The sequence below is a fragment of the Hemiscyllium ocellatum genome, chromosome 1, assembly GCF_020745735.1.
Source record: "Hemiscyllium ocellatum isolate sHemOce1 chromosome 1, sHemOce1.pat.X.cur, whole genome shotgun sequence".
Taxonomy (NCBI): domain Eukaryota; kingdom Metazoa; phylum Chordata; class Chondrichthyes; order Orectolobiformes; family Hemiscylliidae; genus Hemiscyllium; species Hemiscyllium ocellatum.
In genome coordinates this window covers 115,946,127-115,972,753 of record NC_083401.1, presented here as the reverse complement: position 1 = coordinate 115,972,753, position 26,627 = coordinate 115,946,127, and the positions used below count along the sequence as shown (strand labels likewise).

At 39.6% G+C, this 26,627-nt stretch overlaps 1 protein-coding gene across 2 annotated transcripts in view; it reads right to left on the bottom strand.

The window, feature by feature from the left end:
- Positions 1-2,873: 2,873 nt before the first annotated feature.
- The window catches only part of anapc4 (anaphase promoting complex subunit 4), a 94,827-nt gene continuing 71,073 nt past the window's right edge, over positions 2,874-26,627 (bottom strand). For both annotated transcript variants that reach the window (XM_060831390.1, XM_060831400.1), the window contains exons 20-29: positions 20,024-20,080; positions 19,485-19,578; positions 18,473-18,570; positions 18,319-18,380; positions 17,674-17,709; positions 17,451-17,552; positions 14,229-14,306; positions 11,198-11,368; positions 8,826-8,949; positions 2,874-3,755 (exon numbers count right to left, since the gene is read on the bottom strand). In XM_060831390.1, coding sequence (XP_060687373.1) covers positions 3,516-3,755; positions 8,826-8,949; positions 11,198-11,368; positions 14,229-14,306; positions 17,451-17,552; positions 17,674-17,709; positions 18,319-18,380; positions 18,473-18,570; positions 19,485-19,578; positions 20,024-20,080 — 1,062 coding nt within the window. In that variant the 3' untranslated portion in view covers positions 2,874-3,515. The remainder of the gene's footprint in view (positions 3,756-8,825; positions 8,950-11,197; positions 11,369-14,228; positions 14,307-17,450; positions 17,553-17,673; positions 17,710-18,318; positions 18,381-18,472; positions 18,571-19,484; positions 19,579-20,023; positions 20,081-26,627) is intronic.

Genomic DNA, 26,627 nt, shown 5'->3' with positions numbered 1-26,627 from the left:
GGTGGCAATGAAGTGATCAGAATAGTATCAAGATTAGAAGCATCCGAACAGAATACGGATTTGTTAAATCAAACACTGAAGAATCAGCAATGGAGAGAATTGAAGTCTTGCAGTGAGATTAGGTTAGAATCACATAGAAGTTAAAGTGTAAAAAATTCTGCTCCATTTCTCACCAGCTCCTTGAAACCCTTTTTGAAAAGGTGGTAGAGAAGGGACAATGCTAATGCCCTTTATTAACTGAGTGAGAAGTGAAAGAAACCAATGGACAACAAATCAGGATATTTTTAGGAGTGTGTTGACAAATGAATAAAGTCAGTGTTCAAGTCAAGTTTAGACAAATGATGTAATTGAACAAGTTAAACCTGTATTTTTGTCTTTCACAATTTTTAAAATATTTCAGAACTTTCATTAGCAGATTTTTGTTATCATTTCTATCGTTATCCTATGAGCATTTCTAATTTCAATTCCATTATGAATCCCTTTAAATTAAACGTTATTCAGATTTTAAAGAATTAGGGAATCAAATTCCTAATCCAGTCAGACAGGACATTGCTATGGCATCACTGATGTAATCTGCATGTGAGGAATGCAAACATACAAAATACAAGCAGCAACAGGCTACTTAGCCCTTTGAGCCTGCTCCACCATTCAATAAGATTACGGCTGACCTTTTTTTGTCTTTTGAATTCCACATTCTCATCTATCCCCAATAACCTCTGATCCTCCTGTGTGACAAGAGTCTCTTCACGCCTGTCTTAAAAATGTTCCATGAACCCGCCCCGCCCACCCCAACAACTCCACCACCACCCAGAGGCAGATAATTCCAAGTCTCACATCTCTCAGAGAAAATATTCTCCTTATCTCTGCCTTGAAGATTCCTCATTTTAAACCAGAGGAAACATCTTTTCCATGTCCACACTGTCAAACTATTCTGGACCTTGCACACTTCAATCAAGTTGCTCTTCTGAACGCCAGTGGAAACATGATCAGCCTTAACAAAATATCCTAATAAGACATTTTGCCCATTCAGGTGTCAGTCCAGTAAATCTCCTTTGAACCACCTCCAATGCATTCACACCATTCCTCTAAATAAGGAGACCAAAACGGCACACAGTATTTGAGATATATCTCACCAACTGCCTGTGTAACTGTAATAGAACATCCTTGCATTTCTGTTCAACTCTTCTCATAATGAAGGATAACATTTCATTAGCCCTCTAGATTACATACTGTTCCTGCATACAGTGACTCAGGCACCAGAACACTTAAATCCCTTTCCACCTCAGAATACTGCAGACAATCTCTTCATTTAATATTTGGCTTTTTTACTCTTTCTGCCAAAAATTAAAAACTTCTTACTTTCCCCACATTATACTCCATCTGGGATTTTTACCCAGTCACCCAATCTATCTATATCCATCTGCAACTTTCTTACATTATCTTCATAATGTACTTTCCTACCTATCCTACCTGCGAATTCAGCTTCCATGTCTTTACTTCCCTCATCAAAGTCATTGATGTAAATTTTACGAAGTTGAAGCTGCAGTACAAAGTCTGATGGACTCTACATGCCATCATAAGAAATAGGAACATGAGTAGGCCATTGGCCCCCTCAGCCTGCTCTGCCATTAAATAGGATCATGGCTAATCTGACATTCCTTGCGTCCACTTTCCTGCTCTTTCCCTGACTGGTCTCTTCTCTTGGCCTTAAATATACACTAGCACTCTGCCCTCATGTCTCTCTGTGGCAAGGAGTTCTAAAGACTCTCAACCTTCAGAGAAGACATTTCTCAGCGCAGCCTTAAATTGGCACCCCTTTATTCTGAGACTATGCCCTGGTTCTCTCAGCATTTACTCTGTAAAGCCCCTTAAGAATCCTACATGTTTCAATGAGACCACTTCTCATTCTTCCAAACTCCAATCAAGTAAGCGTCCCAACTTGTTTAACCTTTGTTCATAAGACAATCCCTCCATACCAGGGATCATCCCAGTGAACCATCTCTAAACTGCCTTCATTTAACTAATAATTTTCCTTAACCTTAAAATCAAACAAAAGTTCCATTTATTCTTACATTTTGCTTTCTGCCTGCCAACCAATCTTCTATTCACTCTATTTTGTTACCACTTACACCATGAGCTTTTATTTTCCGTAATAACCTTTGATATAGCACCTGTCATGTCTCCCAGGAATCCATCTCATGTTGAGCATCAACGGATGCAATCTTTTTTAATATCTAACATATAAATCTTCAACCTTCCTCTTCTAAGAAAAATACGACATCTATAAAAATCTCTACTTCCCACGTTTGATTAACTGTCTGAAAGTGTATATTCTTGATTCTCAAATCTCTAATATCCTTATAAGGGGATGGCCAGATCTACATACTAATTCCAAATGTAGCTAATCCTATACAAATTCAAAATTATGTCCCTGCTCTTTGGCATAAAATCCAGTTTTTCGTGCACTTGCATATTTAAAGATCTGTAAAATATAAAGATTTGATATCAGTCCTGAATTTTAGCAATGACGCAGTCAACATTCAAGATAATCTCATTTGTTATAATAAGCCATAAAATAAAATCAAATTCAGGATGAGACAAGTTTTCAAATGAGATGCATTTTCAATTAAATATGAAAGAACTGAAGTAAAATATCCTGTGAATATTGCTACTAATCAGAATAAATTGCTACTAATCAGAAAAAAAATTAACAATGTTATAAATATTTCCTGTACTGTATAAAGTTATATTAAACCATGCACATGACAACATAATTCAGATGGCAATGTTAACTGTTTTTACATTTCATTTTAATTAAACACTTTACACTATCACGAACAGAAATAATGCAAATAATATATCAAAATCTCAGCAACACAAAAAAGTTCTATAGAACAAAAGAATTAAATAAAACTCCCCGCTTATACTTTTTTTGTGTTTGTTCAGGTAAATTCAGATATGAGGAGTGTAAGTACCCAATGTCAGTGTTTTGCACTCCCATGTCAACTGCAACAGAAACTGCATGGTAAATCTCTCCAAAAATGAAACAAAAAAGTTTTACCCACTTAGCTCTCATGAAGTTGTCAACAAATTCATAAAGAACAGGCTGACAATCTCACTACAATGTGCATACAAATGAAAACATTCCTCATGTGCCTCACCCCAAACCTGAGCAGTGCTCTCGATCATCTTAGGGCAACTTGTTAATTTCCCATTCCTGTCATTTTGGCCCTTTAAATGAACAGGTGTGAGTTCAGGGTGTTTACATCCTGCCGGAACAAGACTCATTTTCTGCAAACATCACTTACAGGTTAATTTTACTGTTCACCCAGAGTTCTTTGTTTTCAAATACTGTTCTGAATTTCACAGCACATGCAATGTAATTTGTGCAAATAGCATTCACAGCAAATTGCACCAGCTATTACTGACTCAGTATAATCTCCAATACGTGTAAAAAAGTTAAATGGACTGTACTGGGAAACCTTTCTTCATGAAAGTAAGTTACAATTAACAAACTAACTCCAGGTTCCAGGTACAGATTCCAGGCTGGAAGCATCATCCTCAAGCAATACAGGCTTCTCAATTCCAGTTACAGCATTGACACCAGAATCAGCTTGAGCATTCACTGTCTCGTCCATCTCTTCTTTTGTCCCACCAACATCTTGAGACTCTGGCTCTTCCTCCTCTTCATCCACCTCTCCATCATCTTCCACATCCATTTCAAAAACACGCACATGTCGCAAGTTTGAACTCAGCTGTAGAATTATGTTAAAATATGTCAATAAAACTAGTTTAGAAAATCAAAAAAATGATAAGAATTTATCCAAATGCTTTGATTTTCAATAAATATTTAGGTCTATAATAGAACGGGCACAATGTTTGAGGGTAGCTATCAGAAGAAACAGGAATGTTTGTCGAGGTTTCTGATAAACAAGAACTTGCTGGCAAAATAACAGCAAATGATATAGCAGCTTCAGGCAAGCTGTGTATATTCAAAGCTTCTCTGTAAGTGAAATATTGTTTTCACAAAGCTATGTGCCTCATCACTGAAATGTATTGAAAACAGCTACTTTATGACAGTTAAGTGGTTGATATGAACTTAATGCACTACCAATATCTGAATTTAGTAATAAGTAGCTATAAGTATACTTTTAATGGCATGATCGTCATTAATTATGACCAACCTCTGGCCTCATATTAATTATTACCCAATGTGGGGCTTTATTTCAAATTATCAATTTTTCAGGTGGATTTCAAAATTGTCAAATATTACATTTTTTTTTCTTGCTTTTGCTTTATCTTTTATTCTCTCTTTATCCCATTTTTGTTTCTAGTTTTATATTTCTCTTTTTATATCTGATTTGACACTGGAATTATCCATTTTACCTGCCTGCTGGCAGAAAGTCAGTTGGCCATTTAACTAGGATTTGTTTTGTTTGCTTATGAATCTGGATGCCACTGGCTTAGCCAGCATTTAGAATCTATCCTTAATTAGCCTGAAAGTGGTGGTGGTCAGCTGCCTATCTGAGACATTGCAGTCCACGGAGGGACAGGTGCACCCATAATAATATTAGGAACAGAATTCCAGGATTTTAGTGCAGTGACAGTGAAAGAACAGCATATAGTTCCAAGTTAAAACAGTGTGCGACTTGGAGGGAACCTTCCAGGTGATGACTCCCCATGCATCTGCTACCTGTGTGACACAGGTCATGGGTTAGAAAAGTACAAATGGAAGAGCTGTGGTGAATTGCAACTGTTCATCTTGATGGGACACTGGGCATCAATGATGCAGAAAGTGATGGAAGACCTTACAAGAAAGGGAGGAGTGCGCTCCTGCACTTAATTTTAAGTAACCAAGCTGGGCAAGTGCTTGAAGTTTCAGTAGGGAAGCATTTTGCCAACAATGATCATAGCTCTGTTAGATTCAAGACTGTTATGGAAAATGACAAGGATGGGTCACAGATGTACAGCACGGAAACAGACCCTTCGGTCCAACTCGTCTATGCCGACCAGATATCCCAACCCAATCTAGTCCCACCTGCCGACTTCTCTCCAAACCCTGCATATCCATCCAGATGCCTTTTAAATGTTGTAATTGTACTAGCCTCCACCACTTCATCTGGCAGCCCATTCCACACATGCACTACCCTCTGCGTGAAAAAGTTGTCCCTTAGATATAAATCTTTCTCCTTTCAGCCTAAACCCATGCCCTCCAGTTCTGGACTACCCCACCCCAGGGAAAAGACCTTGTCTATTTACCCTATCCATGTCCTTCATGATTTTATAAACCTCTATAAAGTCACCCCTCAGCCTCCAACACTCCATGGAAAACAGCCCCAGCCTCTTCAGCCTCTCCCTGGAGCTCATATCTTCCAACCCATGGGCATGGTCTCAGAAAAAAAGGGGCACCAATTTAAGACTGAGATGAGGAGGAATTTATCAGAGGGTTGAGTGTCCAGTGACCGACTTGGCACCGACATCCATTTCAAACCCATCGACTCCCACATCTCCTCTCTGCTGCCCTCCTGCAAAAAATGCGATCCTCTGTTCACAATTCTTCTGCCTACGCTGCATCTACTCCCAGGACGAGGAATGTCCTCCAACTTCAAAGACTGTAATTTCCTTTATCCATGATTAATAATGCCCTCAACTGTATCTCCTCCATTTCCCACACTTCTGCCCTCAGACCCTCTCCCCCCAACTACAAGGAGGATAGAATCCTCCTGGTCCTCACATACCACCCCACCAACCTCCAAATCCTTGCCATTTTTGCCACCTGCAGTCAGACCCTACCACCAAACAGATATTTCCTTCCCCACCCTTACCTGCTTTCCATGAGGATCATTCACTTTGCCATTCGCTCCTAAGTTCCACACTCCCTCCTACTTCTCTCCCATAATCGGCACCTTTTCCTGCAATCGCAGGAAATTGCAACACATGCCCTTATACCTCTCCTCTCACCTCCATTCAAGGCCCCAAATAATCAATACAAATCCAGCAGAGATTCACTTGCACTTTTTCCAAACTGGTCTGTTGCATCCATTGCTCCTGATGTGGTTTCCTCTACATCAAAGAGACAAAGTGCAGACTCGGGGACCAGTTCACGGAGTATCTGTACTCTGCACGCTCCAATCAGCACCTTTTGGTTGCTAGCCATTTCAATTCCCACTCCCACTTCCTTGGCAACATATCCATCCTGGGCCTCCTCCACTACCAAAATGGGGCCACAGACAAACTGGAGGAACAACACCTGATATTCCGCTTCGGGAGCTTACAGTTCAATGGCCTTAACATGGAGTTCACCAGCTTCAAAATTTGCCCGCCCACCCCCCTAACCTCATCCCATGTCCAGCCTTCCCTCTCCTTCCTGCCTCAGTGACAGGACCTAACCTGTCCACCTTTGTTCTCATCTATCTGCTTCACCCCTTCCACTGACCAATTGCAATAACCCCCTATCTAAATCCACCTATTACCATCCCCTTTCTCAGCCATATCTCCACCCCTCCTATTTATTTCTGAGCTCCCTTCACCCTCTACAGTTCTGATGCAGGGTCCTGACCAGAAACATTTTTTTCAATCACAAAATACCTACAGTGTGAAAACAGGCCCCTCGGCCCGACAAGTCCACACTGCCCATCTGAAGAGTAACGCACCCAAATCCATTCCCCTCCCCTATTACTCTACGTTTAGCCCTGACTAATGCATCTAACCAACACATCCCTGAACACTATAGGCAATTTAGCATGGCCAGCTCACCTAACCCGCACATCTTTCTGCTCCTCCGATGCTGTCTGACCTGCTGTGCCTTTCTAACTCCGCATTTTATCGACTCTGACTTCCAGCATCTGCAGTTCGTACTATCTCTAAGTGGTTAAAAAGGGACATGACTTGCCTTTATTAGTCAAAGCATAGAGATTAAGAGCAGGGAGGTTATGATGGAACTGTTTTAACATTAGTTCAGACACAGCCAGAATACTGTGTGAAGTTCTGGAATCCTCATCATAGGATGTGATCGCAGCAGGGAGAGGCACGGTGGCCCAATGGTTAGCATTGCTGCTTTAGAGCACTAGGGACCCAGGTTTATTCCGGCCTTGGCAACTATCTGTGTGGAGCTTGCACATTCTCCCAGTGTCAGCATGGGTTTCGTCCCGATGCTCCAGTTTCCTCCCACAATCCAAAGATGCGCAGGTTAAGTGGATTGGCCATGGTAAAATGCTCGCAGTGTCCAGGGATGTGCAGGTTAGGTGGATTAGTATGGCAATTACAGAGATAGGTTAATGGGAATGAGTCTGGGTTGGCATGCTCTTTGGAGAGTAGTATGAACTTGTTTGGCTGAATGGCCCGTTTCCACACTGTTGGGGTTCTATGGATGAAAGAGGAGATTTGCCAGGATGTTGCCTGGGTTGGAGAGTTTTAGTTCTGAAGAGAGATTGGATAGACTTGGATTGTTTTCCCTAGAAGAGGATATGGAGAGGGCACATGATTGAGATGTATATAACTATAAGGGGTATAGATACGGTAGACAAGATGCTTTTAGTCTTGGTGGAGGGATAAGTGACAAGGCCATAGTTTTATGTTAACGGGCAGAAGGTTTAGAGGAGATTTGAGGAAAAATGGTTTAACCGAGAGGGTGGTGGAATTGTAGAACTCACTGCCAGTAAGCGTGGTAGAGGCAGAAAGCATCATAACATTTAAGATGTACTTAGATGTGAACTTGGAATATCACATGGGCCAAGTGCTGGAAAATGGCATTAGAATTGTTAAGTGATTGTTTTTGACAGGTCAAACAGACTTTTTCTGCGCTGCAGATTTCTATGACTCTGAGATGCCAATTTGGTGGGTTGCTTTGTCCTGGATGGTGTTGAGCATCAAGTGCCATTAAAGCTGCACTCAGACAAGTAAATGCATTTCATCATATCCCTAATTTTTGCCTTGTAAATGGTGGGTAGGCTTTGGAGAATCAGAAGGGATATTACTCATCTTCAAACTTCTAGATTCTGACCTACTTCTAGTTACAGTTTTTGTATGGCTTATCCAGTGCAGTTTCTGGTCACCCCTCATAATGTTGACAATGTTGATATAATGCCACAGACTGTCATGGGGCGATGGTTTGATTTTCTCTTTTTGGAGATGGTCATTATCTGATGCTTGATTGTCAGAAATGTTTCTTGTCAGCCTAAACCTGGCTATTGTCCATGTTTTCCTACATTTGGGCATGAACTGTTTCTGTACCCAAGGAGTTGTGAATGGTGCTATACATTGTGCAATCATCAGTGTATGTCCCCAGTTCTGACCTTATGATGGAAGAAAGGTCATTGATCAGTCAGCTGAAGATGTATGGTCCTTGCACACTAGTCTAAGGAACTTATGCAGTGATGTCCTGACCTTAGATAACTGACGTCCAGCAACTGCAATCACAACCATTATTATTTGTACTAGCTATGACTCCAGAGAAATTTGTCCTTGATTTTCCTGAGTCCAGCTTTGCTTGGAATCCTTGATGCAGTGATATCCAACAAAACTTGACACTGGACCACATGAGATATCAGGGCAATTAACAAAATGCTTAATCAAATGGATAATTCCAAAGGAGCTGTAAGGGAGACACAGACAGAGGTTTAGAGAGAGAATTAGAGAGTTTTGGGCCCAGGCAGCTGAAAGCACGGCCAGCATTCATGCCAGGAATACAAATGCCTTGAATTGGAAGAGAGCACATTTCAAAAGATTGTAGGGCTGGATCAGGCTGCAAGGAGAAACATACCAAGTCCTTAAGGCTACAGAAACTCAGTTTGAAAAATATGTACTGTTTTTTTTAAAGAACTTACCACACAAGATACTTTACGAATACCGTTTACAGCAAGGTATTGTGCTTTCATATTCTCTAAGGTCCGGGATTGATTTTCAAGAACTACTGTCTGAACAGGAATTTGATTGGTTTGTTCATCAAGCCTGTAAATAAAAACCAAAATGCAATTTGGAATATTAAACTGAGCTTGGCTGAGCATCATAAACAATAACATTTCAAGGTGAAGTTTTTTTACTCGGTGTGGTGTGATGTCTTATACAGTTTGGGAGCATGGTAATTAAAATATTGCTTATTATTTTCATTTTATTGACAACAATTGAAAAGGGTGAACAGAATATTCATTTATTCATTTCAAATTGGTTTATTCAGTAATTTGTAATGCTAACTGTCTTTGAAAATTGAACAAAATATATTCTGGCAGAACTAGATTCGTATAGTCAAATCAAGATTGAATTTGCAACGCTTTGCTTCACTCTGATCTTTCCCAGGCTTAATAGTAATTTACATGTATGAAGACACTTTCAATATGTGCTGCGCCTCTTTAAATATTATGCATTCAGTGCAGAAAAATTCAAATGTTTAAACTATTGTTATATCTAGTAATGAAATTAGTAAAGATAATCAATGTTATTTTTAAAGTGACCTGTGGGAAATTTTGCAATATTACTACTTCCAGTTGTTCTATAATTGAACAATAAGGTCAAGAAAAAAGATATGAAAATGGCAGGAAAAGTATGAGCATACTGCTTTTATGACAAGACTTTAGGACTTCAATGGTAATTTTATGAGTATACAAAGTGTAACAATGCAGGTAAACACAGCAGAAAATTGGTCAGAAATTCCCCTCCCTCTTCTAAGTTAACATGCAGCATTGCCTTTCCATTAGAAAGCATATTCAGCTTTATTTTTCAGTTTTATCCAATTGCCTCCAATCACACGAACAGTTAAACAGGTACATTTGTAAATTTGATTGGGAGGAAACATTTTAGTTCAAATAATTTCTGGCAATATCTTGGTTATATGACAATAGTTTGGGCAATGGATATCCTCCCTTTATTCTTATACTACTTAGGTTCATTTTCCTGAAAACTTACTTCTGAAGCAAAAAAAAATTGCAAAAAATGCAACTAATAATGAACTGACTTTGCAGTTAATGAATATAAAAGCTTGTGTGTAAAAATACAAGATCAACTACTGTAAATCCCCATTTTACCTTCTAAATGTTTATAGGAAATATTACTCCAACGATTAAATAGGTTATGTGTTAATCAACATTAGCAGTAGGAGCAAGACACTGTTAAGCTTGCCCTGCCAGTCTCTGAAATCATGGCTAATCTTATGCTGCGACTCCTCTTTCCTGCCCACTTTCCACACTCCTCAACTCAGATCGAAAAGCTGCTCATGTCAGCTTTACACATTCTTAATAGTGGAGAATCTGCAACTCTCCTGGGTAGAGTAACCTGTCAAGTGAGAAAACTTCTCGACTATATGTACCCATAGTCTAGACTCCCCAACTAAAGGAAACAGTCTGTGTCTATCCTGCTAAGCTCCTTCAGAATCTTGTATATTTCAGTGAGGTCATGTCTTTTAAACTCCATAGAATACAGACCCAATTTATTTGGTCTCTGAGCATGATTATATGCTCATTCCAGGAAAGGACAAGATCCCTTATGGCATACTATGAAAATAAACACCAAGAGATAATCAGAGAAATGTTAACGTATTAAAACTCCAGTTTGAATGGAACCATTTACTCTTCCAAGTATGACTCTTTAATGTTATCAATTGGATTTCAATTTTTTGCTCCCGTTGATAAGTGTAATGTCATAAAACCATAGATATAGGAGTAGAATTAGGCCATTCAGCCCATCAAATCTGCTTTGCCTCCAAGCATAATAAAACATGCAGGTTAGCAATTAGAAAGCTATTTTCTTGAAGAAAACAGATTAATGATGCAAGAAGCATTAGGAGTATGTATACTCAAAGAAGGACATTCACAAAGTTTGGTGGGATGGTACAAACTATATATGATGAAACTGCTGGATTAAAGGATAGGCTGAGTGGGCTTGTTTTCTTTTTAAATTATGAATGTATTTATTTGTTATGTTCTAATTTTATGGACTATATGAGGTATGGGTTAGGAATTGTTCTTACTGCTGCTTCCCAACCCAGTTCTTTTGGCAGAAATCAGAACTGATACAGAACTGTTCCTATGATGGGTTGGTAAATGTGATCCAACTGCTCTAATGTTACAGATCTGAATGGTTAAGAGGATTCGGCAACACGACAGCTTTATCCACTGACACAGAGAGAATGTTGAAAGTCTTGGATCAGAACAAAAGGTACAGGATTTGAAAGCCATGCCTGCTATTAATATAATTCAAGTACTACCTTTTACCAGTATCCAACTTGAATTCTTCCTCGGTTTCATCATTGATATAAACGAATGATAATGGTAGCTGTGCCAAGATTCGACCTTTCTCTTCTTTGTCTGTGTGTCCCTTCAATAGGACTGTCAGCATTTCATCATCATAAAAACCAACGTCCAAAAAGCTGAACTGACTAAAAGAAAAAGCACACAATCTATGTTTCATAAACCACTTGTCTTTACCTTTCAACTACTATGGCTCTAGTTTCCTTTGGAAAATATGTTTGATCAATTTATAATACATTGTGTTATAAAGTAGAAATGCACAGGGTTGTGAAGCTACAGACCTCAACTTACAGTGTAATTTGAAGAAAAATTTAGAATTCATTGGGTAGTATGCCATGTCACAGGAGTGTTAAAAGTGCAGGAAGAGGTAATCATATCTGCATGTGCTCTTCAAACGAACATCATAAATTAGTGTCATTTTTCAGTCTTTGTTCATGAACCTTGTACATACTTTTTATTTAAATAATTTATTGCTTCTTGAATGTGCCAAATGAATTCGGCTCCACAACACTTCCAGACAGTGCATTCCAGAGAAGAACCAGGGAAGGCTTTTGCCCCTTATCACACTTGCTTCTTCTGCAAGTCACTTTAAACATGTGCTTCTTGGTCTTAATCCTTTTACCAATGGGAACCGTTTCTCCTGGCCTATTCTATCCAGTACCTTCATACAAGGTAATAAAAACAAGTACAGGTACACAATCCTTTACTCAAAATCCCGAAATCTGAAAAGCTCCGAAATACGAAGCTTTTCTCGTGAACTCTTTTCTCCCTAACAAGGTTGTTTGGTGTGCAAACAGTTAACCCAACTCCACCCCCACTCGACCCATGTCACTCAGATGTGATGTGGGAGCGTGACCCAGCACTGGCAGGTGTCAATTCTGTCTCAAGGCTCGTAGTACTCACAGGTGCATCTGCTGTTCGGTTTCACCGTTAAACTGAGACTTTCTCCAAAATCCAAAAAATTCAGAATTCCGAAAACCAGCTGGTCCCGAGGGTTTGGATAAAAGATTGTGTACCTGCACTACTAAGTAACAAAGTGAATTCACTCTAAAGGTTAATTGAAAAACCGATTCCAGCAGATCTGAAATAAAACAGGGAATTGTGAAAATAGTCAGGTCAGATAGCAACTGTAGAGTTCAACAATTTTAAACCATAATCTCTGCCCAATTTTGTTTTGCTTGCTTATTTCAGTTTTGTGGAAATGTAGAAAATAGGAGCAGAAGCAGGCCATTCAAGCCTTTGAGCCTGCCCCTTCATTCATTTTGATTATGGCTTATCACCCATAAGCTTAATTTGGTTTAACTCAATGGCAGCTTAATTTGATTTCATTCGGCAACACACCTATTCTCAGCTGTAATTTATTTTCTTGCCCCACCACCATTCCCTTAAGAGGCCTAAATTTTTTTGACATACAATCTTTGCTTTCATACAATCACAGGTCTTACTTTTGCCCCCGACACACCAACTCTTGTCTAAAATCTTCATGTGAAATCTTACGAGGCTTGGAGAGACATGGGCTACGGTTAGATATGTGGCTGAACTGGGCGAGATGTTCACTGAGGCCCTGAACATCACGATCATCTCATGGCATCTTGTTCAATTTTCTCACGTGGCCAGATTCTCATGAGTAGTAGCGAGTTCCCAATTATTGGTTATCATTGCTTGTTAAACACCTTGTTAATGCCTTGTCATGAGTTGCTGTCATACCATATTTTCCATACAACCTACCTGTTGGGAAAAGTCAACATGGAAACCACACTGGCTTCATGCTAGGTTCATCTTGTCTCCTTCTCCAAGCGACCTCCAGTTAGTCCATGGCCAGACACGACAACAGGGCACAATCCACCAGCATCAGCGGCATCTAATATATCGGCAGTCTACTTTCAGGGAGCTATTGTCGACAACCTCTAATGTATTAGCACTCTGCCCTGAATGGGCAAACTTATCTAGCAAAGTACATCAGTGACCAGCTATGTATGGCTACAACATGTACAGAAGATGCACAATGACAGGAATCCATTCCATAGCATGGATCAGACTGTCTACTGGGCTGCCCCCTTGTTCTCTCAACATATATTCACTTTGTACCTACTGGTGTGCCATCAGCATGCACATCTTCCACTGCCATGCCTTACATTGATAATTGGTACAGTCGAACAACCAGGTAGGTGATCACGCTGAGCAGCAGCCCCTAGTCAGAGCAAGCATATCTTGTGGTACGTCATTGTGCCACATCACTCCAGCACCTGTACCACGTGGCCTCAGTATTTACGTCAAATACACAGCATACGCAGCAAGCAGTGCAGCATGTCAGAATGTATTAAAGGGCTAGTCTGCAATGAAGCCCATGGGGACACCCAACAGTTTGGGGCGCAGCATTGCTAGTCAATGGCAGACTCCATACCAATCCTGGGCTTCAGCCCCAATTAGGTGGCTAGTCAGGATGGTTTTGCACAAAGGGTTCTGTGCTCCTGGAAATGGGTCAGTTCTTTGTTTCCATAGAAGCCAGTCTGGAAGTAGTGAGTCAGAAAGTCAGCAAGAGGTGGGCCAGGATCATTCCATCCTCTCTGCTTGCAGAAATTAAGGGGTAAGATGGAGTGGGAGCAGGAGAGGACTGCAGGCAGCTGTAGATAAATGCACATGACTCAGATGACCTATGAAAGTATGAAGTCTGTGGGTTTGATGGAGTGGGCATGTAGAATAGAGAAGGTTATGCTGGGAGTCTCAGCGATGTATTTAACTGAGGGTGAAATCTATTGGCAGAAGACCACTCAGCATTGTTTCAATCACGAGCACATGAATAGTGCATGATGTTGAGCAGAACAGCTGTAAAGAGACTTGTAATGAGCGGGGTACGTGTGCTGATGATGAGTGAGGGGGTTGCATCTGCAACCATTCACATGGGAACAATACTGGCAGCCAACAAGGCATGCTATCCTGTTGATCGAAATATATGTTGAAGACAGTAAAATATAACTAGAGCCTCACCTTTCCTTGTTATTGTCATTTCTGGTGCTCCACACAAAATCTCCAAACTCCACAGCAAGCAGCCAATTAGGAACAGACCTGGATATAATCACCACAAATAGGAATACTTAAATTTAAGCCACTGACCCTAAAATTTCACCTGGATGATCAGTGTGCAATACGATCTTCACACTTCTGAAATTAAAAATCTATTCTATTATGAAATTTTCTAAATAAGTTGTTGGTGAAATCTAATCCTGCCTGAACATTTTATTAAAATACTGCACAATTTCAATTGTTTAACGTACACATGACATGCTTAAATCTTTAAGATATTTTCTGAGTGAAACTAAACTCATTCCCATGTAAATAGAGGATGTCAGAGTTAACAGTTCATGCTAGGCATACCATAACAAAAATGCATCTTCCTAATATAGGCAATCCTTGGGTTACAAATATTGACTACATTTGTAAGTCAACTTGTATGCAAGTTGGAACACAATGTATACAATACAGTACAACATAAAAATAGCACTTGCAGACATTAGAAAACATTTGCCTGCTGCATTTTTAGTATTAATGTTCAAGAGTATGAATGTTTGTAAATCGGGGACTGCCTGTATGTGAAAATATGTCTTAAAGCAAGCTTCCTGCACAGCAGCAACAAGGAATTTTCTACTTTCTACATTAACCATCTTTGGGGCATTTTAAAGTAACACGTTTTTAGAGTAATATGCCAGATTGTGAGCAGTTAAATACCATTGATCAATGCCCACCAGTTACTGGCTTAAGATTTCACTCTTTGCACTGAGATATCCAGAAGGCTTCGTCTTGCTGGGCTCTGCTGAGGGCTAAACCATAGCATCACCAAACATGATATCTCGTTTTCATTTTCTTTCTTCAGCGTTTAAGCATAATAAGGTTCCCATAAGAGATCAATGAGAAGGATGCGCATTCCAGGTCTGTATTATTCTTAATCAATCTTTTTGGTTATCCTATGACATACCAGCTAGACAGGTGGGACTTGAATCCAAACCCTCTGGCCCAAAGGCAGGGACAGAAAAGAAGGTTTGATCATTGACTTTAGTAAAGCCTTTGACAAAATTCTGCATGGTTGACTGGTTAGTAAAGTTAGATCATGTAGGATTCTGGAAGAACGTGCCAAATGGATTCAAATAGGCTTGGACAGTAGAGGCTGAGGGTGGTGAGGATTGCTTTTCAGACTGGATGCATTTGACCAGTGCCATTCATCAGGTATCAATGCTGGGTCCACAGTTGTTTATAAAATATATAAACAATTAGGATGAGAATATAGGAAGCATGTGAACAAAATAAAACTGGTGGCACAGTAGACAGTGCGGAAAGTAATCAAAGCTTACTAAGGGATCTTGACCAATGGGGCCAATGGGCTGAGGAGTGGCAGATGGAGTTTAATTTAGGTAAATGTGAGTTGTTGCATTTTCATTTGATTTGATTTATTGTTGTCACATGTACCTAAGTACAGTGAAATGTTTTGTTTTGCGAGCAGTACAGGCAGATCATTACAAACAAGGACATATAGATCACATGGTGTTTAGACGGAGCAAAACATACAAGGTTAAAAATATACACGAGATGCAAGATCAACAGTAGATTTGAAATTAGAGAGGTCTAGAGGTAAAACAAACAAGGACAGGACTTACCCAAATAATAGGCCCTGGGGAATGTTGCAGAACAGAGACACCTAGGGGGTTCAGGTACATACTTCACTGAAAGTTTTTTCTCTAGGGTTTGGGATTTCAAAACCAGACAGCATAATTTTAACGAGAGAGGAGAAAGATTTAAAAGGGACCTGAAGGGCAACTTTTTCATACAGATGGTGGTTTGTATGTGGAATGAGCTGCCGGGGAAGTTGTAGATGTAGGTCCAGTTACAACATTTAAAAGACATTTGAACAGATGTGTGGATAGGACAGTTCTAGAGGGATATGGACCAAATGCAGGCATATTGGACAAGGTTAGTTTGGGAAACTTGGTCAGCATGGACAAGTTGGGCCAAAGAGTCTGCTTCTGTGCTATGAGTTTATGATGAGTTAATACATATCAGCTGACTACCATTCAGGTCACAATAACAATTTTCAGCACACCTGGACTTGGGCACAGGAAAGCCAGCTGGATCCAGAACAGAAATTCAAGGACGATGTAAATCTCAGAATTAAGCATTTAGAATTACATAAATCAACTTGCTTGGACATGTTATGACACACTTCCATGATAGGTGGAATCAAACCTAGATGTCCTGGTTCAGAACAGTTCTAAAATCTGTTGACTTAAAGGACTCAATTTGTTTTTCTTTATCCTATTTTTCTAATCAACCTGTTCAGAGATGTTGTTACACACTTCTGGAGCAGGTGGGACTTGCACCTGGGCCTCCCAATCCAGCGGTAGGGACACTACCACTATGCCACAACAGGGCCCTCTAAAGGGCAAAAAATAATCCCCAGTTAATGCCCAACACCCCATATAATAAGGTACAATTAGTATATAATTAACACTGATATCTACTCATCATTTCTGTCGTTAACATACACGTGTGCACACAGGAAATGGGCTCAGTTTGGACAAGGCAGCAATTAAACTATTTGCCAAAACTCAATAGTCACGTGGATTATGACCAAGAGTTGTTAGTGCTAATCAAATCATGTTTGGCTTTAGCAGGATTTCAAAAACTGTTAAAATAATTGAAACAGGAGTAAGTTTGGTGGACGGAACACTTCAGCTTTTAAAAAAAGTACTCCCAGCAGTAAATATTTAGTAAACTAGATTGCTCGTAGATGCCAGTAGCCAGCACCTTGAATAAAGTATAACCGTAAATTGCTACAAGAATGGATGGTATATTCATTAATTACATTTTAAAGTTATTTTGGGGTGCCACACATCAAATACAGGACAATGTGGGAATGTTAAACAGCTAAAGCCAGGAATTTTAATTTATTTTCATGCATATATCTACAGAAATCTTAGGCAATTCATGCATATGCATTATCATATAAGCATGTGTACACAGAATGTGATTGATACATAAGTAATTTACATATTTCCTAGGTTGGCAAATTAAGGATAATTAAGGATATTTAATGCATTGTCATGTCATGTTTTCAATTAAAATATAACACTTGCAAGCAGTTTATACAGAAGTGAACAGAAAATCCTAAATACTACAAAATCACATGAGCCAAATAACATACTTTCTGGCTGTTCTCACCTTGAAAGGTCTGTAGGTCTTCGCATAATATAGATTCTAGAAGATTCAATGCTGTGCATTGTGAACACTACATACTGTAGATTTGATGACTTATCATTCCAACTGTTTAAAAAAAATGTACAGCAGGTTTCAGCTGGGTTGCCAAAATTGAGAAACACAAAATTACAGAGAAAGCCACATAATTCCATAAATGGCTAACAATTAAAGATATCAGTAAACTTACAATGATGGTAGTGAAAATCTGGGTACAATCCCCTCACTGAAAATAAATAGAAACAAGTATATTAACAAAAATGTCTGAACTACTTATTTCAACAAAGTTTGCAAACTACTCCAGGAAAACAGCAGCTAGTTTATGCTGAATTCAACAATTTATTTTCATTATTCTTCTATCAGATGGAGCATAATTAGCAAAGACCATCATTTGTTGCCCATACCTATCTGCCCTTCAACTGAATGGTTTGCTGGGTCACAACAGAGGGCAGTTAAGAGTCAAGTACATGGGGGCGGATTTGGAGTTACATGTAGTCCTTGTTTTTCCCTAATAGGCATTAGCGAACCAGAAAGGTTTCAACAGTAATCAAGGATGGTTTTATGGTCACCAGTATTAGGATTAGGTTTCAAATTTTGATTTATTAATATAATTTAAATTCCAACAGCTGCCATGGTGGAACATGAACCCATACCCCCACAGGATTAGCCTAGTTCCATGAACTATAAGTCTAGCATCATTTTCAGTACATGTTCCTGATATATTAATATCAAATAAGGGCTTTGTTTCAATTTAAATAATTACATTTTGTTATTTAATACCTTTGAAAAACTTGCATATTTTATTGGAGCAAACATAAAAAAAATAAAATTTTACGTTGGATGCAGCTTGTACAGAGGCATGTAGACAACTTGATGGACAGAATTTCCAATTACTTCCTATGAAGGAATTCAGAAAGAGTTAGTGGAAAATTATGAAACTTTGTTATGGTCTCACTGTAACAATGGTGACTGAATGATGTAATACTTACAGCTGGTTTTTGTAGGCAATTATCAATTTGTGCTTCCACAAGCCTTTTAACATAATGTAGTGATTTCTTGGGAAAATATGGAAAAAGCAAGGGACTTTCTACAAAGAAAATTAAGAAGTTCTAATAATCATCATGACATTGTACTGCAAATACGTTATCAAACTGATGCAAAATGCTAAGTAATACGTTTAAATAAAAATCATCTGTTCTGAAAGTTAAACACTTTTTCTTTGGGAATTTACATGCAAAGAATACGAAAAGAGCGTCAGAGGGGCAGAGACTGAAAATTTGTGCTCGTTATTTCTGCAGAAGCACGTTCATGAATCAATGTGGTTTGGCAGCTTGATAAGCCAATTCTTGGTCAAAATAGTTGAGGGAGGAGCCAAAGGTTCATTTTTAAGAGTGTCCTTGATTCTGGAAGATTTTTGATGGTTCAATTTTGGGCTGCAAGAGTTACCTTTGTTCTAATATTGTTAAACTAATCCAGGAAAACAGCAGCTAGTTTATGCTGAATTCAACAATTTATTTTCACTATTCTTCTATGGAGCATAATTAGCAAAGATCATCATTTGTTGCCCATACCTATCTGCCCTTGAACTGACTGGTTTGCTGGGTCACAACAGAGGGCTAGTTCAACAACACTCAGGTTATAAAGTGAGGAAAACCCATATCAAAAGGACAAAGTTTACAAAACATTATTCGGATGTTCTATGGAGCATCAAGGTAAAAGATACTCGTGTCTTATCAGGGAACACTTCTCAATTCAGGGAAGTAATAAAAACAGGTAAATATGGAACCCAACTCTTCTCATTCAACAATGTGTCTCAGTCTACTCCTTGAAGAAGAACAAAGTTATTTTCCAGTTAGAATTCAATTTAGGTGAGTTGTCAATTTGTGACCTTAAAATCTTCGACTGCAATCAGAAAGAACTATCAACCCACAAGTCCTTTACTCTAATCCCACTTTTGCCACAAATTTGGAATTCAAACTTCAAGGAGTTCTTTATTTGTACCTTTAAGATGGACACTATTTTGTAAGAAGGTAACCCAAGGATTTCCTTCAGTTTCTGGAGGAGTTACTAGGTCATCATCCTCATCTTTTAAATACTGCAAAAACAAATTGCAAATATACAGATTCAATGCATGCTTTTTAGAGAAGAATGAAATATAACAAATGCAAATAACCTTTATTCTTTGCACCTAAGCAAGAACAGTCACATTACAATTGAATTCCTACAAGAATATGCACATCTTCTAAAATTTCTTCAGGAGTCAACAACATAATTTTATACACTGCAGAATAATTATGGCAAATACCAGTCACATTTTTTCATTCAACCTGAGTGAATATTTCTAAAAACTTAGCACATTATTCAGAAGTTGTTAATTTCATTTTTAAAAATTAGCACATTTTGTAAATGTAAATAGAAAAAAAACACAAGATACATTACTGATATATTTTAAACCAGGAGGCTTAATTTACATCAGTATTTTTAAAAATCAACATCAACAAATATTAAACAGACGAAATCTGATGTTAAAAATGGCATACCTGACCAACTCTCTCAACATTAAAATACTGGCCCTTTTGATCATAAAGCTCTGGTGCCTTCACAAAACAAGAAACAAAACTTAGTTGAAAATCAGCACTCTAGGCAACAATTTCTAAAAAAATCTGTAAACATCACAGAATCCCTACAGTGTGAAAGTCCACACCAACCCTCCGAAAAGATTATTTGAATGCAGTCAGAATGTTTCTTCTGGCTTGAAAGCATAAATGATTTCCCTTAAAGATTATAAAAACAGTATTTTGCTAAAATGGTCATGTTTCACATTTGAGAAGCCATGTTGAGAATAATTTTCTTTGGAGATTTTAAAGCTCTCCTGTGGTAGCTTCATTTTGGTCACTCACTGGATTACTCCCAGTGGTATGAGCCAGTGAGGGCAGGAATAGGAGGATAGAGCAGATGAATGCGTGGCTGAGGAGCTGGTGTATGGGAGAAGGATTCACATTTTTGGATCATTGAAATCTCTTTTGGGGTAGAAGTGACCTGTACAAGAAGGATAGATTGCACCTAAATTGGAAGGGGACTAATATTCTGGCAGGGAGATTTGCTAGAGCTGCTCAGGAGGATTTAAACTAGTAAGGTGTGGGAGGGGGGAACCCAGGGAGATAGTGAGGAAAGAGATCAGTCTGAGACTGGTACAATCGAGAACAGAAGCGAGTCAAATAGTCAGGGCAGGCAGGGACATGGTACGATTAATAAATTTAACTGCATTTATTTCAATGCAAGGAGCCTAACAGAGAAGGCAGATGAACTCAGGGTATGGTTAGGAACATGGGACTAGGATATCATTGCAATTACAGAAACATGGCTCAAGGACGGGAAGGACTGGCATGTTTAACAGTCCAGGATACAAATGCTACAGGAAGGATAGAAAGAAAGGAAAGAGAGGAGGGAGAGTGGCATTTTTGATAAGGGATAGCATTACAGCTGTGCTGAGGGAGGATATTCCTGGAAATACATCCAGGGAAGTTATTTGGGTGGAACTGAGAAATAAGAACGGGATGATCACCTTATTGGGATTGTATGACAGACCCCCTAATAGTCAGAGGGAAATTGAGAAACAAACTTGTAAGGAGATCTCAGCTATCTGTAAAAATAATAGGGTGGTTATGGTAGGGTATTTTAACTTTTCGAACATAGACTGGGACTGCCATAGTGTTAAGGGTTTAGATGGAGAGGAATTTGTTAAGTGTGTAGAAGACAATTTTCTGATTCAGTATGTGGATGTGCCTACAAGAGAAGGTGCAAAACTCTTGGGAAAGAAGGCAGGGCAAGTGGGCCCAACAGGCTGCAGCCTGTCGAACAGGCCTCAGGACTGCGTCACCCTCTGGAGAAAGCTCTTATTTGAAGGTTTCCTGCTCCCAAACACACCCTTTTCAAATCCTCAGGTCGCCAGGAAGATCCCTTTGGGAGGAAAGAGGAAGCATTAGTGGGAAGGCTGAGCAGGAAAGTCTTTCACAGGGAGATAGCACAGCAAGATCCCAGGTTTTCCCATTTGTCCAAATTCTGCCGCATTGATTTGTTTGTCACTAATAGCACTGTTCCTTCATGCGTTACAAGCTGGATGACAGAATCTCATTTGTGACTTTTCTGAAAGTTTACATGTTGTATCAGATATCTTTGTTATCTTGGTTTGTTTGTAAACTGAGCTGAAATTTTGAAACAGAAACATTGCTGGCACAACTCCCCCTCCCACTCTGCCGAGGACATGGGTGTCCTGGGCCTCCTTCAGCGCCGCTCCATCATCACCAGACACCTGGAGGAAGAATGCCTCATCTTCCGCCTCGGAACACTTCAATCCCAGGACATCAATGTGGACTTCAACAGTTTCCTCATTTCCTCTTCCCCCACCTCACCCTAGTTCCAAACTTCCAGCTCAGCACTGTCCCCATGACTTGTCCTACCTGCCTATCTTCTTTTCCACCTATCCACTCCACCCTCCCCCCCCCGACCTATCACCTTCATCCCCTCCCCCACTCACCTATCGTACTCAATGCTACTTTCTCCCCAGCCCCTACCCTCCTCTAGCTTATCTCTCCACCCTTCAGGCTCTCTGCCTGTATTCCTGACGAAACGTCGATTTTACTGCTCCTTGGATGCTGCCTGAACTGCTGTGCTCTTCCAGCACCACTGATTCAGAATCTGGTTTCCAGCATCTGCAGTCATTGTTTTTACCCAGGTGACTGAGGTGTCAGTGGGGGAGTACTTTGGGGCCAGCGACCATAATTTTATTTGTTTTAAAATCACGATGGAAAAGGATAGACCAGATCTAAAAGTTGAAGTTCTAAACTGGAGAAAGGCCAATTTTGACTGTATAAGGCAAGAACTTTCAAAAGCTGATTGGAGGCTGATGTATGGAGGTAAAGGGACGGCTGGAAAATGGGAAGCTTTCAGAAATGAGATAACGAGAACTCGGAGAAAGTATTCCTGTTTCTATATTCCTGTTAGGGTGAAAGGAAAGGCTGGTAGGTATAGGGAATGCTGGATGACGAAAGAAATTGAGGGTTTGGTTAAGAAAAGAAGGAAGCATATGTCAGGTATAGACAGGATAGATCAAGTGAATGCTTAGAATAGTATCAAGAAAGTAGGAATATACTTAAGAAGAAATCAGGAGAGCAAAAAGGGGACATGAAATAGGTTTGGCAAATAGAGTTAAGGAGAATCCAAAGGGTTTTTACAAATACATTAAGGACAAAAGAGTAACTAGGGACAGAATAGGGCCCCTCAAAGATCAGCAAGGCGGCCTTAATGTGGAGCCACAGAAAATGGGGGAGATTCTAAACGAATATCTTGCATCAGTATTTACTGTGGAAAAGGATATGGAACATATAGAAAGTAGCGAAATAGATAGTGACACCTTGCAAAATGTCCATATTAGAGGAGGAAGTGCTGGATGTTTTTAAACACATAAAGGTGAATAAATCCCCAGGACCTGATCATGTGTACCCTAGAACTCTTTGGGAAGCTAGAGAAGTGATTGCTGGGCCTCTTGCTGAGATATTTGAATCATCGATAGTCATAGGTGAGGTGCCGGAAGACAGGAGGTTGGCTAACATGGTGCCACTCTTTAAGAAGGGCAGTAAGGACAAGCCAGAGAATTATAGACCAGTAAGCCTGATGTCGGTGGTGGGCAAGTTGTTGGAGGGAATCCTGAGGAACAGGACATACATGTATTTGGAAAGGCAAGGACTGATTAGGGATAGTCAACATGGCTTTATGCATGGGAAATCATGTCTCACAAACTTGATTGAGTTTTTTGCAGAAGTAACAAAGAGGATTGATAAGGGTAGAGTGGTAGAGGTGATCTATATAGACTTCAGTAAGGTGTTCGACAAGGTTCCCCATGGGACACTGGTTAGCAAGGTTAGATCTCATGGAATAAAGGGCGAACTAGCCATTTTGATACAGAATTGGCTCAAAGGTAGAAGATAGAGGGTGGTGGTGGATGGTTGTTTTTCAGACTGGAGGCCTGTAACCAGTGGAGTGCCACAAGGATCAGTGCTGGATCCTCTACTTTTTGTCATTTACATAAATGATTTGGATGCGAGCAGAAGAGGTACAGATAATAAGTTTGCAGATGACACCAAAATTGGAGGTGTAGTGGACAGCAAAGAAGGTTACCTCAGATTACAACAGGATCTTGATCAGATAGGCCAATGGGCCAAGAAGTGGCAGATGGAGTTTAATTCAGATAAATGCGAGGTGCTGAATTTTGGGAAAGCAAATCTTAGCAGGACTTATCCACTTAATGGTAAGATCCTAGAGTGTGTTGCTGAACAAAGAGACCTTGGAGTGCAGGTTCATAGTTCCTTGAAAGTGGAGTCACAGGTAGTTTGGATAGTGACGAAGGCATTTGGTATGCTTTCCTTTATCGGTCAGAGTATTGAATACAGGAGTTGGGCGGTCATGTTGTAGCTGTACAGGACATTGGTTAGGCCACTGTTAGAATATTGCAATTCTGGTCTCCTTCCTATCAGAAAGATGTTGTGAAACTTGAAAGGGTTCAGAAAAGATTTACAAGGATGTTGCCAGGGTTGGAGGATTTGAGCTATGGGGAGAGGCTGAACAGGCTGGGGCTGTTTTCCTTGGAGCGTTGGAGGCTGAGGGGCGACCTTATAGAGGTTTACAAAATTATGAGGGGCATGGATAGGATAAATAGACAAAGTCTTTTTCCTGGGGTGGGGGAGTTCAGAACTAGAGGGCATAGGTTTAGGGTGAGAGGGGAAAGATATAAAAGAGACCTAAGGGGCAACATTTACATGCAGAGGGTGGTATGTGTATGGAATGAGGTTGGTAAAATTGCAACATTTAAAAGGCATTTGGATGAGTATATGAATATGAAGGGTTTGGAGGGATATGGGCCAGGTGCTGGCAGGTAGGACTAGATTTGGTTGGGATGGCATGGATGAGTTGGACCGAAGGGTCTGTTTCCATGCTGTACATCTCTATGACTCAATGAACAGTACTTTTCCTAGGACCAAACTTGACAAAAATACCAACATTCAAAAAGGATACAATGATAATCACATCTTGCAAGCATTCAAGAAGATAAAAGGTAAAATAGTCTTTATTACTATAGGACTAATGCATATGGTCAGACTGCAGACTTACAGTACTTTGGTCACACACAGAATGGTATACATTTTTGGGCTCCATCACCAAATGATAATACACCTGTCTTTGAGACAGTGCACAAAAAAATTACCAGTTTGATGGCTGGAATGTGAGGACTGTCCTTTGTGGAGAATACTTTCAAAGCCACGAGGACTTCCAAAAGGTATTTGGTACAGTGCTGCACAACTAACCTATAAACCAAATTATAGTCCATGGTACAATAAAAGAAACAGTAATGTCATGGATACCAAATTGACCAAGTGATGGAAAATTGGTGTAATGGATGCTTTTTGAGCTGGAAGAAAGTTTGTAGTGGAGTTGCCCAGGGATCAGAGTTGCGACCGATTTACAACGCTGTAGTGAAAACAATTCATGTTTGTCTAACCTCTTCTTATAGCTAATCACTCCAATCCAGACAACGTCCTGGTAAACTTCTTCTACACCCTCTCCAATGCCTCCACACCCTTTCTATGGACTAGTGGCCAAAACTGCACACAATATTCCAAATATGGCGTAACTAAAGTTTTACAGAGCTGCAACAAGACTTGCCAACTTTTATACTCAATGCCTTGACTGACGATGCATTCTGTCATGCCTTCTTTATCACCATATCCAATTATGTTGCCACTTCCCAGGGAGCTATGGACTTGCACCACAAGATTTCTCTATATATCAATACTTTTAATGGTCCTGCCATTTATTGTACACTTTCCTCTTGCATTTGATCTCCTGAATTGCATGTCCAGATTAAACTCCATTTGCCATTTTACCTCAACTGATTTACACTCTGCTGTATCCTTTGACAACCTTCCTCACTATCTACAACTCTAATTTTTATATTTTCTGCAAATTTAATAATCAGGCCACTACATTTTCATCCAAGTCATTTACATATGTTACAAACTACACTGATCCCAGCACTGATCTCCTTACTGAAAATCACTGGTCATACCCCTCCACAATTACCCTCTGTCTGTGATCAAGTCAATTTTGCATCCAACTTACCAACTACCACGAGACCCCTTGTTAAATGCTTTAGTACATGTAGATAATGTTCACTGCCCTATCCACGAGACCCCTTGTTAAATGCTTTAGTACATGTAGATAATGTTCACTGCCCTATCCTTATCAATCATATGTGTCCCTTCCTCAAAAAACTCAATCAAATCAAGCCCTCCCCACAAAATACCATGCTGACTATCTCTAGTAACTCCATCCTTTTCTAGATGCAAGTAAATCTTGTCCGTCAGAATCTTCTCCAATAATTTCCCATTGACGTAAGGCTCACGGGATCAATCCCATCACGCCCAGTGAACTTATCTACCTTTAGGTTTTTCAAGACTCCCAAAATCTTTCTAATATTGACATGTCATAGAATATCAAGATACCCCTCCCTAATCTTACCATTAAAGCTTAAGGGATTGAAGAAAGCACAGGAAAGATGAGTGCAAATGGTTCCGGGGCTGAAAATATGTTAAAGTGAGTCATGAGAATGGATAGATCAGAGAAGTTAGAATTGCTTGAAGGCAGGAAAGAGATCTGATAAAGATATTCAAAATCATGAGGAGTCTAAACAGAGTAGATAAGGAGAAACTGTTCCCTGTGTCAAAAGGATCAAGAACAAAATGGTGCATATTAAGTTAAGAAGCAAAAGTAATATGAGAAAATACTTTTTCACACAGTGAGTGGTTAAGCTTCATTAAATGCTGTTCTGTCTAAGAGTGCATTGGTGGCAAATTCAACTGAGGCATTCATAAGGAAATTGGACTATTATTCAAAAAGGAATAACGTGCAGGATTACAGGGAGGAAGCAGGAAAATGGGATTAAGTAAAATGCTCATTTGGAAAGCCAACATAGACAATGAAGAGAATAGCTTTGTCTCCTTCTGTGCAAAGTTAAAAGTCACACAACAGCAGGTTATAGTGCAAAAGTTTATTTGCAAATCCAGACAGTTACCTGATGAACATGCAGCG